The following is a 16,582-nucleotide window of genomic DNA, read 5'->3' on the forward strand; positions in this document are numbered from 1 at the left end:
ATTCATAAGGAAATGGAAAGGTTTGGGGGAAAATAAATGAAGGGAAGTAAGCCAGAGCCAAAGAAGCATAGGCTGCATGGTTTCCCCTCAATATCTGGAGAGTTCCATTCAGTTCACACCACAGAGTAATGATGAAAATTCCCAGTTCTGGACACTGCATCCCACAACCCTGAATACCAGCAAAGCTGAGGTGTTGAAGCACATGCAGGCCTCAGACATCTATCCCTGAGCCTGCAGGTATGCAAGTCATGTGATCTGGCAAAGTATGAACCAGGAGGCAGCCAAGTCTTCAGTTGAAGCAGCTGCCTCTTCTATTTACCGATGAGGAATGGTGGTGCTGAATAAAATCAGGGAGGTCACAATTGATCTCAGAGGGCTCATGGCAGGCATGGCACAGCCTGAGAATAGGAATTCAGAAAGGTGAATTCAGGCCACTAGTGAGCAACTTGTTCTTTCAGATAGGAGCTCCAAGAAAAGCCATACTTGATCTTCCCATCTTCCCTGTCTCCATCTGGTAGCAATTGTACCAATAATGACTTATGGCTTATTTCATTCTGTCATGAATAATCTTGACATAGTTGGCTTTAAGCTCTAGTAAAACAATGCAGGGAGAACAAATGAAAAGGAAAACTTCTCATCCCCATTTTCGAGATGACAGGGACTGACTGGCTCAGCTCCTTGGCAGGTCCTTGTCCCCAGTTACTCATCTGTCCCTTCTCCCCAGCATCATCTGACACTGTGGGAAATGGTCTTGGTGCTTTCTATATGGAGATAACAGAGTCTAGACTTGGAGGCGTGGCTCATATTGGTAGAGCACTAGCCAGTGAACAAATGAATAAGGTATGAACAAAAGAGAACAGAGTCCCAGAGGTGATATTCCTGCCCCAGGACTTGGCCACAATATGCATGCTCTAGACTTTCATTTTAACCCATAATCCCCAGCGTATCCAACCAAGTAGCTACTCCTCCGTCTAAGCCCACTTCCTTTCCTGGAACCCATTAGAATACAGTGCCTTTTGTTGAGTACAGAGACCCAAATGTCTAAGGTCCATGTTATACCAACTTTGGGTTGTGTGCTCCAGTTTTCTTGCACATGGTTGTAGTGGGGTGGCATTTCAGGATTATGTCACATGTCATAAACCTTGAGATGGTATAAAAGTCTTAATGAATGGAGCTCAAAATCCAGTGTAGAAGAAGTATTCCTTCCATGAGATGAATTTTATTATGATTCTGAGTGTACACTAGGCAACCCCTCCTTGCGTAGCTTCCTGGGCTGGCAGATTTCTATTTCCCAATATTGAGAAAGATTCTGTGACCAACTACTTCCTGTTTCATGGACAGTGGCAGGGTCCTTTGTCCAGCCTCATAGCAGAGTCTAGATTTTCCCCAACACAGACAGCAGGACGCAGCAGACTGCCTGGGTCTCCATGATGCTCATTCCTGACTCCTGGCCTCAGTCTCCTCCTCCCATCCTACTACTGACCCTCCTACTGGGACTCAGAGGTGAGCATGGCCCTGGGGTAGAATTCCTTCTCCCAGCTCTTAATCCAGCCCTGACCCTAGACTTCGGAGAACTCCAGATAAACCCAGGCATCACCTCAGAACACAAGAACAGGGCACTGAGGGCCTACAGAGCCAGACACTTGAGCACTGTCTGAGGAACTATCACCTACAGCAGGTGAACAGAGGCTTCCAATTAGAGGGTGCTTCCAACAATAGTTGCCTGTATAATATGTCAGCTAACAGCATGCTTTGCAATAGGAATATTACTTAAATTCTTTTTATTCTTCCTCTCTGGACGAAGCAACCTGCCCATGGTATAGAGGAAACTCAAGAACTGCCACTTGAGTCTGTCTAGCTCCAAGGCCAGAATGTTTTGCTCATTCTCAGGTTATAAAGCCTGTCAAGGAGCCATGGTGACATGTTCAAGAGTTTGAGGATCTTAGATGCTCAGTTACCACCATTCCCTGGTGGACGCCCTCTGCACACACACTCTGCCACAGCTTCTTCCTCCTTAATACATCCCACTTTCTCTCTTCACAGCGCATGTGTTCAGTTGCCAGGCCTGGCTATAACAACCCACCTTGGGCTGGGTGAGGATAGAAATAGGCCTGTATTTCCTCACAGCTCCTGGGCTGGAAGTCTAAGCTCAGTGTGTAGGCAGGTTTGCTTCTCTTCTTGCCTTGCCCTTGGCGTCTTGTCTCTGTCTCTGACACATGGTCTTTCCTCTGTGTGTTGCTGTGTATCTCCTTCTAACAGCACCATTCGTGCTAGATGCCATTCCCCAACAACCTAATTTGACCTTAGTAACTTTTCAATGACCCTTCTCTAAGTACAGTCACATTGAGGTAAGTGGATTCACAGCTTCAACATATAGGACACACAGCTCACCATGGAATGGGTCCCCTCAGACTGCCCTGCTCATCTTGCTTATCTCATGAGAACTTTGTTTTCCCTCTTTCAGGGCAGGCAAGAAGGAAGCTTTTCTTACCTAGGCCAGGAGCCCGTTCCCTGATCACAGTACCCCCAATAAGCTGTTTTGCCTTTGTCTCCTTCTTTCTCCATACAGCTCACTGGAGGCTGACATTTACAGTTATGTCTACTACACAAGGAGTGCACCCAAGGGATCAGTAAGAGGTGATTGGCTGAGCCCATATGAGGGGGCTGGCATGGCCACAGATCATTGTTGTTGTTTTTTATTAACTTGTTGAATTCTTGCCTGATTTCTGTGATAGCTCCTCCTGTTTTCCCATGTGCAGATGTGAAAACTAAAGCAGAGAGTAGCACTTGTCCTCTGTCACCTCCCTTGGTCAGTGGGAATGGTGAGACTGAAACACAGGCCTGTAATTACAGGTTTATTTCTTTTGTTGCTTCGTTCCTTCTTTCCTTGTTTCTTTTCATCCTCCCTTCCTTGTTTTGTTTATCGATCATTTTTCTTCTTTCTCCCCATTCTTTCCTGTTGCTGTCTCTATGTGTGTCTCTCTATGTCTGTTTCTCTATGTCTTTGCCTATCTCTCTCTCTCTCTCTCTCTCTCTCTCTCTCTCTCTCTCTCTCTCTTTTTCTCTCTCTGTCACAGCTGGACATTGAGGAAAGGGCCTCACTCTGTTAAGCCATATCCTACCACTGGTTAAACCCACAGCCCCGGACCTTTCTAGACTTCTTTCTTGTAGCCATGTTGTTCCTCAACCTTTCAGTGTAGGCTAATAGCAGGGGGAAGACAGGGAAGCAACCTGAAGTGTGATCACTGCCCATTGCACAATTCTGAAAGTAAGGAAATGTAAACCCAGTGTTGTTTTCATGTGTCACAGTGATATATGTGATGTCTTCTCTTCCTGCCAAACACTGCATTCAATTTTCAATATGTAGTTTCATTTAACCTCCAATAATCCTTAGAAACTATCAGAGCAGAAAACCCTGCTACAGATAGTTGTGACTCCATGAGTGTGCGTGTGTGTGTGTGTGTGTGTGTGTGTGTGTGTGTGTGTGTGTGTGTGCTGCTGTTCATCTTCTAGCAGGGCAGAGGTGAGGAGGAAAGGAAGACATGAAAGATGCAGAGGCACTGGCCTGAAGCTCCTACCTCTGTGTTATACTTAGGATGTGAAATCTCCTCTCCTCTCCCCTGGGTGAAAGGCTTGGTCTCCACAGTGGCCCCACTGGAAGGCTGTAGAGTCTTTAAGACTTGAAGCCCAGTGGGAGTCCTTGATAATGGTGGGGACACATGCTTGAAGGAGGATGAGGGACACTGGCCTCTCCTCTTTCTGTGTCAAGTTCCAGCCTCAAGATGAACAGGATCCCCACATCCTCCTCACTGTGAAGTGCTGACTCCCCATGGGCCCCAGAGCCACATGGTCAACTTATCCCACCCCCAATCCTCTGAAAATGCAAGCCGAGACATCCCTTTATTACTATAGAAGCTGATTTGCCTTAGGCATTTGTTACAATAATGGGAAATTGCCTAACACAATCTATAATGCATCCATGTTTGTTATCTGTATCTGCCTCTATTTACCCATATCATCTAAGGTGACTTTTCCTGGACAATCTCTTTTATGACTCTCCACCTCGTGTGGCCATTACGTTCCTACCACTGATTTCAGCAAAAAGAACACAGGAACCCAAGAGCTCCAAGGCCTCTCAATGAACTATTCTAATCAGAGCTCATCATGAGTGTGTTTATTGCTAATTTTTTCTTCCTTTTAATACCAGATGTGCGTCTCAGGCTTTTGTTGCAAGTGTGTTATCAATTCAGCCACATGCCCAGGATTTGTTCTAAAGTTTGTTTTTCTGGTAGTGTCCTATACTTTCTCCCTGGTGATCTGTGGACTGGTGATCTTTGTAAGCTGGGCTTACAAGCCTGGAGCAGCACACCCCATGAGAGTGGATCTAAGCATTCTTTATCTTAGACACTGGGCCCAAGGGTGGTGCATGATCTTTCAACAGTCTCTGTCAATGATATGGAGAGGGAAGTGAGTTTGTGGTGTTCCTGGTAGCACCCTTCTGCTTCCTGCATATATGCAAATAACCAAATACTTTTGGCCAAAGTATTTACATAGAAAACTCACTTTGTAACTGGGTCATTTCCACAGAAAATATCTACTGGACATAGAGTCCAGTGGCCCATGGAGATCTCACAGTGACCAAATTATATACCATATGTGTATACTACATACCTACTACATGCCAGTAACCATTATGGGAACTTAGATGCACTGGTGACTAAAGGAAGCAGAGTCATTGTTTTGTGGAGCTTAGACTCTACTAGGGATAATGAGAAGAATCAGTGCCCCCTCTCATAGCATAAACCAAAAGGTTAATGGTGGAGTATCTTGAAAAGTGAAGAGTACTAAGGAACAAATTCACAGCTAGTAAAGGGTCAGAGTAACTGCAGGAGAAATGCACAAAAGGGAAAGCATTTGGGTGGTCATCACTGAGGGGAAATCTGAGGAAAACTTTAGAGCAGGTGCCTTGGTGAAGGTCCTGGCCTCCTGGGGGAGGGGCTTCCCGGCAGGGGCACAGACAAGTAATTCTCAGAGAGTAAATTTCATTCTGCTGTAGCCAATCATTTTGGCTTTCACACTGCATGAGATGGGAGCCTTCACATGGTCTAGAACAGGACGTGAAACAAACTGAGATGAGGTGGTGGGTTTGGGGTTTTGGATTTTTATTTCGTTTTGTTATGGGGTTTTGGTGAGGGTCCGGAGCTTGAACATGGGCCTGGGGAGATCTGAGAATCGTGGCACAAAGCTAGCCCAGGCAGAAAAGTCCCCATGAGACTCTTATCTCCAACTGCCCACTGAAATACGAGAAATGGGGCTGTGGCTCAAGTGATAATTCATTAGTATTGAGAACAAAGAGGCACAGGGACAGTGCCCAGGCCCTGAGTTCAAGGCTCACAAGCAACACATTAAAAAAATAGTGAATTGAGGTTTATTTTTGTCATTAAATTCTATGTATGTTATGTATTCTTGGTAATAGTCACTATTGACACACATACTTTGCAAGTATTTTCCTCTTTTCTGATCCCTCATATGGTGGTAAGCTCAACATATGAATTTATTCTATTAATGTATGTGACTTTGTTGTCATGTATAAGAAAAAATTACCAAATTTTATGTCATATAGAGTTTACTTAGTTTTTTCTCAGAATTAGGAGCTTTTTCAATCTTAGATTTTACATTAACTCTTTGATTGATTTTGAGATAATTGCTTCATTTTGCACGAGGTAAAGCTACATTCATCCTCTTGCTTAAAGACATTGACTTTTCTCAGATTACGGAGTAGAGCTACGTGGAGTTAGTTGTACATCTTGTGTCTATGGACTTGGCATTGATGATGGGATGCATACTTCTTATCTGAGATGCAGTACCTGAGGCCAAGCAGCCTAAAGTATAGGCCCCAAATAAAACCCGCAACCATGGGAATGTGTCTTTGAACTTTACTTTGTCAGGCCTGCTCAAGATCTTGGACTATACCATATTTTTAATTGGTCACAATAAGGATAGTAATCGCCAGGCCTACCTGGCAAATGTTGCATTGCATGTGTGTGAAGGCTATGTTCTGTCTCCATATTGCTATTTGCATCCTATAATGAATATGTTATTCTTAGCTGATGATAAGACTTAGAATTTAGACTTTTTTCCATACTGCTTAGAAACTGTAACCTACCCTGCCAAGCCATCTGTAACCACCTGGGTGTGGTTTTGGCCTTTATAAACCCCAGCTTGAGGACTGTTGAGCTTCAGAATGTTAACTCCCAAGTATGCACCGTGTCCCTGGCCAGTCAGCTTCTGTGCTTGCAATAAAGCTTGAATTCGCCCCACTTTGTTCGTGTGCTGGACTTATTTTTGCTCGATTTTTGTGACATCATGGGGTGGGGGCTAGTCCCTCTGACTCCCTCTCCATAACAGGCATGATATTGCATTGGGAGTCCTAAGCAGCACTGTCACTGCAGACCAATGGGAAAAGCCACCCTGGGACCTGTGCAGCTCTGGGGAGGAAGGAAGCTGACCCTGGGTCTCCTGCTCCCAGGCCCATTCTCTGTGCTGCCACCCATGCTCATTTCTTCATGGCCCCAGGAGTCACGTGACCCACCTACTACCATAGACAGGAAGTACAACCTACCATGTGGACAGAAACCATGAGGACTGCAGAGGATTTGGAGGCTGGAGGCTGAGCTGTCCTATGGGTATTTACTGCTGTGCCTCAGTTTCTCCTTTGTATTACAAGTCCATGTGGTGGTTCAACCTGACCACACAGACAGTGTGATGGGCTCACATTGCACACTCAGTCAGTGAAAGTCACAGTTGATGTAACTTTGAGAACCCTCACGTGGTCCCATCAGGATGAATAATATTCACTGCGGTGTTTCCTCCAGGAGCAGCTGAAGATGAGCTGCAGGTGATACAGCCAGACAGAGCGGTGTCTGTTGCCGCAGGACAGTTGGCCATGCTGCGCTGCACTGCGACCTCCCTGCGCCCCCTGGGGCCCATCCAGTGGTTCAGGGGGAAAGGACCAAGCCAGCAGTTGATCTGCAATTTCAAAGAACCATACCCTCCCCGCGTCACACCAGTTGCAGATGTCACACAGAGAGAAAACAGGGACTTTTCCATCCGCATCCAGAATGTCACCCCAGCAGACGCGGGCACCTACTACTGTGTGAAGTTGCAGAAGATGCCCTCTGGGGACAGGGAGTTTAAATCTGGATCAGGCACTGTGCTGTCTGTGCATAGTAAGTACAGTGTGGCTGCCTTTGCCCCAAGAGTATGACAATAAATGCAGAATAACAACCTCAATTTTGTGACCCATAGCCTAGGAGAAGGGGCAGTGCTGGGCCGCTCCTGCTCGTGTTCTCATCTCCCCTATGTGGACCAGTGAAGCCTTGCTGTGCACCCGGCCTGCTGCAAGTTTCTATAGCCGGCTGGTTGGGACATCTGCCCCCTAGTCTCCCTGTTCCACACTCAAGCCCCTTGGTTCCAAAGAAGGAAGATGAGACAGTGTGAGTGACTTTCCCATCACAGTCAGGCAAGGCCCGCTGTCTCCAGGGAGCACTTGTACTCGGTGGCACAGAATTGTTTCTATGCCACAGGCCTGAGGATTTACTGTGTGTCAGGCTCTGCCCTAAACCATCGGGAAGCAGGGAGCAGCCCAGGCTGAAGCTCTGTTCCTTCACAGCTGTGCCTCCTCCCTCCCTTCTTATTTCTCCCCTCCAGTGAGGACCAGCCTGGCTAGGGTGGGAGGGCAGGGCCTGATTTCCTGATGTCTTCTTCACAGGCAGCACTAAGGAGACTCCCCAGGCTCAGGTTCCCGGCTGAGCGTCCATCCTGGTGGTCAGGGCTGTGAGGTTGGGCCTCTGCCCTGCTCTGTGTGTTCTCCCTGCATTAGGTTCTTGCTCTCATGGGTGCTGAGGCTCTGGGTAGAGCTGGGTCATCCACCCAGGCTCAGTTCTCCTGATTGGGGGATTTTGGGATCTAGGTGAGGCAGCAGACATGCTCCCCTTGGGTTTCTTGCAGGCCTCCAATCTTCCTTCTACCTCCTGATCTGATGATCCTCAGCACACAGAACTATCAGATCACCCAACTCAAGCCCCATGTTTATAGGAGGGGCCAAGTCCATGGTGGCTAAGGCCCTCAGCACAACAGGGGCCTGCTGTCCCATGACAGCATGGTTCTTGATGGGACTTAGCTTCCATCAAAGTGTCCATTGTCACCGCCATGTGCATTAGATGACCAATGTCATTGCTAAAGACTATCAGGGTTCTGAGAGGATGGAGGGATACACACTAAGTGTGTAAGAGTCATCACTGGTGTCGGTAGCACAAAGATTAATGACTAGAGACGAAGCCCATCCCTTGTCTGGTCCCACATTCCAGTCCAGCCAGGTGTCAGTCTGTGACCTGGAACAAGGTGCTGCACACAGTGGCCTTGTGTCCTTAGCTGGCCCTGATGCCCCTCCTAGAGTCTGGAAGGACAGAGGGACAGAAGGCCTGGGGCACTTTGAGCATCGCCTGCCTTGTAGGAAATGACCTCATCTACGTGAACAGTCATGGGACAGTTCACTTTCCCTCTCTGAGCCTCAAGTGTTAATGGGACAGAGGGGGAGTCAATGGCTCCCCACCAGGCTCCTCACTGAAATCACCAAGGGACCGGAAGCAAATCCCAGGCCCAGGCTGCACCCTGGAAATTTAGAGGCACTTGTTCTGGTACTGTTGTAAAGCTTCCAATTATGACCGAAGATTCTAAAACTCAACTAGGGTTGAGAATTTGAGTGGGAGAGCACGTGTCTAGTTTCATGAGGCCCTGGGTTCAGTTTTCATAACAGTAGTAGTAGTAATGATAATAGTGTACAGTAGTAGTAATAACAGTAGCGTGTGGGAGAGCTGCTCACGGCGTCTCTCCTGCACGGAAGGGCGCATCCTGCAATCACATCTCTGTGTAAATCCTCCTTTGTAGCCAGACCTTCGCCTCCCGTGGTTGTGGGCCCTGCAGCCAGGGCCACACCTGGGCAGACAGTGAATTTCACCTGCAAGTCTCACGGCTTCTCCCCCCGGAACATCACCCTGAGATGGTTCAAAAATGAGAAGTGGCTCTCTGCCTCCCACACCAGCCTGGACCCCAAGGGAGAGAGCGTCTCCTACAGCGTTTCCAGCACAGCCAGGGTGCAGCTGGCCCTCGGGGACGTCCACTCTCAGGTCATCTGCGAGGTGGCCCACGTCACCTTGCCCGGGGGCCCTCTTCGTGGGACTGCCTACTTGTCTGACGCCATCCGAGGTAGATGACCCCAAGTCCCAGCCCAAGGTCCCTCCTGCCCACCACGCCTGTCTCTCCCCGGGGCTTTAGCTCTGCAGTCTGAAAGGCCTGGAACCCAGTGCCCAGCCCTGTGTTGGAGGCTGCATTTCCTGTACGTGTGCCAGCACAAGTACTCACAGTGTGCACACCCAGCTCTGGTGTGCTGTGGCTCTCATTGGTTTTGCTGCCATCACTGCAGCCTACTGTGGGTCTACTGTGCAGGCGCTGTGCTTAGTGATTATGTCCATGTGCATACCCTTGTGTTGGAAACCCTACCATGTGCCCAGCACTGTCCTGGGTGATTCCCATGCCCTGGTGTTGGGGCTCAGTGCTCCAGCCCCTCCTCTGGGGTCTCTGAGACACAAGGTCAGAGGCTCTACCTGTGCTGTTTCAGTGCCACCCACCCTGGAGGTCAGCCAGCAGCCCACCATGATAGGAAAGCAGGTGAACGTCACCTGCCTGGCATCCAACTTCTACCCCTCGAGCCTGCGGCTGAGCTGGATTGAGATTGGAAAAGTGTCACTGACAGAAGCGGGCTGGACAACCTCAGAGAACAAGGATGGGACACACAACCACACGAGCTGGCTACTGGTGAACACCTCTGGGCAAAGGGAGAGTGTGGCACTCACCTGCCAGGCGGAGCATGAGGGCCAGCCCGCCATCACTGCCAACCTCACCCTGGAGGAGGAGCAGGCCGGTGACACAGCCCCTGGTGAGCTCTCACTAGATGTCATTTCCACTTAACCTCTCTCCATGTCCAAAATAACGTAGAGTACTGATTGCAGATGCATCTAGAACTCTAGAACATAAGAGTTTACTAGTGAGCTCGCACCTCGAGTGGCACTGGGAGGAGCTTGGTGCAGGGATCCAGGGAGCTTTGGACATAAACAGATATTGAAGGAGAGAGAAGGAGAGGGACATCCTGCCCTGGCATCGGCCTCCTGCCTTCTTCCCCCACAGTCGATCTGTTCTCCTTGCTCATGGCCCTCTCCTTGTTCCTGTGTCTTCGTCACCTCTGTCCAGTCTCCATTCCACTTAGACTTTTTCACACACAGCCAAATTCTCACCTGGCAGAAGCTGGCACCTGCTGATTTAAATCTAAAAGCCGTTCTAGGGGTTGTGGGGTAGAAGTAGAAACCTGGGTAGTCACAAGAACGGGGCCTCAGTGTCTCCTGATTTGTGAGAATGAACTCAAATCCACCTGGGCCCTCACTATGCATCCACGACATGGAAAGATACATTTCTCTTTGAGCTACTGCCACCTACAAACTCCTTGGGAGTTAGGAGTTTCACACACGAGGACATCAGGACTGGGGAATGGTTGGGATGCTGCTGATGTCCTTAGACAAGGGGGTTACATAAGCTTATCAAGGGACATCTGAAGTTCCTGAAGACTCCCCACCAGCAGCCTGTGAAGCAAATTTGTGCCAATGAGTGAAATGTTCCCCTTCAGTGGTCACTGCTCAGCGGCTGGCTAGAGTCCTTTCTAGAGCCAATCTGTGTATTTCCCTGTCATGGAATTCAAAACACTTTTCCTCTTTTTGAAATATCCAGGGTCCTCCCTACGCACATCGTGTTGTGGGACTGTCCTGGTGCATAAGTGCTGTGTCTGGGTTGACTGTGGGAAAAGTAAAAATAAGAAGCAGAGGACAATTTTGTTGCCAGAGAAGTGAGCAGACGCTGCATGAACATGTCCACTAAGAGTTATGACCCGGCTGGACATCCAGTGTAATCAAAGTCCATATTTGGGTGACCAAGTGATTAAGGACATTATCCTACAAAACCAATATCATTATCATAGTTGAAAATGTTTTATACTAATTCTTCCACATCTAAGAGAGAATATAGGGTGCTGATGGTTCACACTTGTAACTAGAGATTTGGGAGCCTGAGGACTAAGGTTTGTGGTTTGAGGCCAGCCCAGGATGGAAAGGGTGTGAGACTCTTGTTTTCAATTCATCAGTGAAAAACTAGAACTGGAGCTGTGACTCAAGTAGTAGAGTGCTAGCCTTGAACAAAAAGGTAAGGGACAGTGCCCAACCCTGAATGCAAACCCCAGTGCAGAGATAATACTCAATAAAAAAAGAGAATGTACATATATATGTATGTGTTTGTATGGATATATATATGCATATATATATATATTTTTTTTTGGCAGTGTAGGGGATTGGACTCAGGGCATGAGCACTATGTCTGGCTTCTTTTTGCTCAAGGCTAGCACTCTGCCTCTTTAGCCACAGCACCACTTCCAGCTTTTTCTGTTTATGTGGTGCCGAGGAATCAAGGACAGGGCTACGTGTATGCTAGGCAAGCACTCTACCACTAAGCCACATTCCCAGACAAGAACATATATTTTTTAATAATAACTTTATGTTACTGTTTTATGTTTTATATTTTATGTTAATTTTTGTTCAATAATTTTTGTTTTATTTCTTTATTACGTGTGCGAGTGTGTGTTTGTGTGCTCCAGTGTATGTGTGTGTCCATCCTGGGGATTGACCTCAGGACCTGGGTGCTGGAACTGAGCTTTTGTGCTCAAGGATTGTACTCTACCACTTGACCCAAACCTGTACTTCCAGCTTTTTGTGGTAAACTGGAAATTAGAGCCTTACAATATTTTCCTGCCTGGAATCGCTTTAAACTGTGGTCCTCAGATCTCAGCCTCCTAAGTAGCTAGGGTGACAGGCAAGCACTACTGCTGCTCCACTTAATTCAACTTCAAAATTCTTTGTCACAGTTTCCTGTGGAAACATCTGGGCATTAACAAATCATTTCATTTTAAAATGACAAATTCAGCTTCCCTTAAGGTTCCACTTCACAGAGCGCTCCCCCATATGTCAAGCACATGGCCCATAGACACTGGTGCCATTTGAGGAAGTTCTGGAAGCCTTAGGAAATGGGGTCCAAGCAGGAGGAGATAGGTCACTGGGTAATAGCTTCCCGGGTGCTCCTTCCTGTCCTCAGCTCTTCTCTCTTTCTCTCCCAGCTTCTCCATTCCAGTCTCGCCTCTCCCTTCCCCTCACTCAGTTCCCCTTCCTTTCCCACGCTCCTTCCCCCACCTCCCTTCATGAACTCCATGACACACCCTGAGCACCTTCTGTTCACATGGCCCCAGAGTCAGGATGGTCTATCTCCCCAGGTGTGCAGAATCAACAGAGCCCTGAAACATGACCTGAAACCAGACCAAAGTCGATCCTTCAACTTTTGAAGTTGGATTTCTTAGACATTAGTAGAGCCATTCCCATTACTTACTTTCGTATTTGGGGATATGTGTTGGGTTGTGCTGTTGGATGAATTTTGGTGTGTCTCTTCTCTGGTGTCAACTTTCTGCATGAAGAAATCCTCAACATGCATCCTTCTGATCCCGGTGGCGTCTCTAGAATCAGCCGTGCATCCCCTGGCTCCATCCTGATGGAGGACACCTGTCCATTTCCTTGGACATCATTAGTCATATGGGAAGATCTCAATTTTATGGTTCTTCAGTACACCAATTTTGCATTTCAGTAATCTTATCTACTGTTTCTCTGTCTTCTACTTGCATTGACGTAAAGAAATTATTCCCTTTATTCTCTAGCATTCTGTTGGTTTTGTTCTTCTTTTTGTAGTTTTGTGAGGTAGGAGATCTCAGGTGCTGATTGTAGACTTTTCTCTTCCTTTTTCCTCCAGCTTGAAGCCAGGGTAGCCAGGACAGGGCCCAGGTTGAAAGTCCTCGGAGGGTGGTAGGCCAGGTCACCCCAGAGGGGCAAGTGGTGACTCAGGGTGGGAATGGACTCCACATGGCTCTCTAATGGCTCCTCTTGTTGCTTGATGTTTCAGATGCCATGTGCTTTGATCCTGCTGTGCTCCTCACAATTCTGTTCCTTGGCACCAAGGTGCTGCTGGCATTTGGAGTCTCTGCCATCTACATCCACAGGAAGCAGATGGTAAGCTGAAAGGGAGGGAGGGCAGGCCAAGGAAGGGTCAGCAGGCCACCAGTTAACCTGTCACACAGTGTCAGAGTCCATGGACTCCAGAGGGGACATACGCCCCTCCCCACCTCAGAAGTCTAATGGAGTCTTCTGAGAAGTTCCCAGTTCCCAGAGCAAGAGCGAGAGCTGCAGGAGGGCTGAGGCCAAGGGGATGGAACAAGTGTCCACAGGGTCTGAGGGGCTGCATAGAGGAAGTAGAATGAAGAGAGGGAGGAAGGACAAAGGAAGCCATGGTCCCGTTGGAGCCCATTGCTAGGTTCCTTCATGGCTGGGACTCCCTGGGACAAGAAGAAGGCAATGTGGAGCAATATTGAAAGTCTCAGGTGGGGAGACTGTGGGGCAGGCCCTACTCTGGCTGAATGGATGAGTGAGAACCATTCCACCTAGCAGAATGCACAAAAAGTCAGGATGCAAGCAGGAAGCTAAGGGAAGGGAAGAGTGCTGTCCCATGGCTGTCTGTCCACTCTGGACAGGGACCCAGGAGTGGACAGCACCAGGAACTAAGAGCACTCAGGAGACAATTCACGAAGGAGGACAGGACTCATGTGATGTGTCCTCCACAGCGCTCTCCTTCCTCCAGCCCAGCCACGCAGGACTCTCTGTCACTGAAGCCTTCACACTTGGAGACATCCAGCCTTGGGTAAAAAGCAGACAGGAACTTGTCAAAGACTCTGCTCCTGATGTTCTCCTCTCAGGACATCTGTCAATCTGCTCCTGAACTGAAGCTATGAAAGCAGCTCTGAGAACTGACTCACAAAACTGAGGATGTGAGGAATGAGCCCAGCCTGTGCACCTGAGGAGGGTCCCACCCAGCACTTCTGGGTGATCCTCACCACATCTCAGTCAGTCACGAAGCACCATTGCGTACGTAGGGCAATGCTCATGTTACATAAGGTGTGTATGCATCTGTGGTGGAGAAACTGAGGAGGTCAATTTAATATGGGTGGGAAGCAGTAGACATGATCAGATGAGTGAGTGATTTTTTTCTGAGTTTAACCAATCCTGGAGAATGTCATGAGTACATCCTTAGCAGGAATCAGGCGGGAGATGGTGGCTACATATGAACAGGTGCTAAAATTCATATTGGAATAGTTGATGTATACAAATAAAGATATCAAGAAGAATGTATATCCACATCATGAACTGAAATCACTCAGTTACACACAGGTGGATTCAAAATTTAACTTTTTTGTTTCTATTGATTCTGGGGCTTGTACTAAAAGCCTGGAGACTATCCCTTAGCTTCTTTTTTTTTTTACTTAAATCTAGCACCCTTGCTACTTGAGCCACAACTACACTTCTGACTTTGTGGTGGTTAATTGGAGAGAACACTCTCACACACTTTGGAAGAGTGATCCTCAGATCTCAGCTTTCTGAAGAGCTAGAATTACAGGCATTGATTCACCATTGCCAGGCCTGGATACAGAATGTTAACCTAGGTTGTGTCTGGTCACAAAACTGGTACTCTTGCTCATTAGTCCATTGTCACTCACTCTCTAAAGAGCTTAGAGGCACATGAAAGAAATGTGGGATGATGTAGTAGATTGCCTGGGTGTCTCTGCATAGAATGTAGCTCTCCAGAAAAGAAAATGGAATAGAGAAATGACATCACAGGTAGAAAGGAGGGTTATCTGGGCATTATCACACAAAGCATGTATATATGGAATTTGCTTTCCTTTCTTACTTTCTTCTGACTGCTTGCGCTGAAACCTAGTGAGACCCAGATCTGGGGACCTTGGTCCTAAAGAAGCCATGGGTGGGGAAGTTGATTGGAAGGAGTGCTTGGGTAGTGAAGGGTTCACCGCTATGTATGAGAGTCTCAAGAAAAAAAGCTTGGTGACTGGGTAGGGCCCATTCCAGGATTGACGGAAGGAAGAGAGTTGCATGCTAGTTTTGCGTCGTTGCTAATGTTGATTGCTGGTCCTGGGATTTGTGGGCAAAGCCCCATTACTCACTTGCGTTTTTTTTTTCCTTAAGGCTAGCACCTGCCACTTGAGCCACAGTGCCAATTCCGGCCATTTTCTATGTATGTGGTGCTGGGGAATCGAACCTAGGGCTTTATGTATACAAGGCAAGCACTCTTGCCACTAGGCCATATTTCCATCCCCCCTTGACTTTTTTTGGCTTAACCATTTGATCAATACTTCCACTTCTGGCTTGTTTGCTAAATGATAAGATTGTCAGATTTGTCTTCTCCAGTCGGCTTTAAAGCATGATTCTCAGATCCCACGCTACTGACAAGCTAAGATGGCCACCAGGAGAATGGTGTTTTTCTGCCTCTATAATTTTCTCCAAAAGTTAGCACTGGAATCACTAAACTGAATCAGGAAAAACCGCATCACCTAATGTGGATGGACAACCTTCAAGTTGCTGAGAACCAAAGAACCAAAGACACAGAGGAAAGGCAACCTTGTTCTCTCTCCTGGTGCTGAGAGTCCATATTCTCCTGCCTTTGGACATTAGAATCCTAGGTTCTGCTGCCTTTGGTGCTTTCAGACTTGCACCAGCATCTCATGCCCTCCCTACCAGGTTCTCAGATCTTCAACCTCAGAATGAGAGTTATGCCACCAGCTTCCCCATGTCTCTGGCCTGCTCATGGCACATCATGGGATTTCTCATTCTCTGCAATTGCTTGAGCAAGTGCCATGAATCCTGTACTGCCTATCATTTACTTATATATTCCTAGCTATCCATCTGTCTGCCTTCTATCTGTTCATCCTATTCATTCTGTTTCTCTAGAGAACACTGATTAATTATATTTGATTCTTCTTTGAGGAAAGTGTCTTCTTTTTCTTCTTTTATTTCTTCATCTTTCTTATTAGTTTTAACATGTTTTACCTATGGAGATAGAGATTTATTTAGATTTTTGACTATGATTTCTTTGTTTGAGCAATTCAAATATGAAGGTTTTTTAAAAAGTATTTTTCATAGTTTAATAGTTACAATAAAAGTGTTATATAGAGGGGTTACTGTCTCATAAGTCAGGTAATGAATAAATTTCCCTTGGTTTTTAATTTTGGCTTTTACTAGTTTCCTTATTCTACCCACAAATGTACTTCATTTGTGTATGATGGTCATTTACCTGAAAATTGAGAGCTTTTTATTTGGAAATTCCTACAAAGACTATTATGAATCATCTGCAGTTATACTTTTATTTCTTTTCAGGCCTTTTCCTTTTTTTCCCCCTATCATATTGCTTTGTCAAGTATTTCCAGTACTGTGTTGGAGCTCTAACAGAGGAAGGAAAGCTGTCAGACGAAAGCATGTGAAGTCGGTCAACACAATTAACACTGCGCAAAGAAAGACTTCTGACTGAGAATGTCCAAGAA

General features: G+C 47.0%; 1 protein-coding gene across 1 annotated transcript; it reads left to right on the plus strand.

Moving 5' to 3' along the window:
- Window positions 1-1,430: 1,430 nt before the first annotated feature.
- LOC125353722 (signal-regulatory protein beta-1-like) lies at window positions 1,431-10,029 on the plus strand. Its single transcript, XM_048349378.1, has 4 exons — window positions 1,431-1,503; window positions 6,876-7,233; window positions 8,954-9,267; window positions 9,680-10,029. The coding sequence occupies exons 1-4, from the start codon at window positions 1,431-1,433 to the stop codon at window positions 10,027-10,029; spliced, it is 1,095 nt and encodes a 364-aa protein (XP_048205335.1).
- The last annotated feature ends 6,553 nt before the right edge of the window (window positions 10,030-16,582 follow it).

Source organism: Perognathus longimembris, chromosome 6 (assembly GCF_023159225.1).
Source record: "Perognathus longimembris pacificus isolate PPM17 chromosome 6, ASM2315922v1, whole genome shotgun sequence".
Lineage (NCBI taxonomy): Eukaryota > Metazoa > Chordata > Mammalia > Rodentia > Heteromyidae > Perognathus > Perognathus longimembris.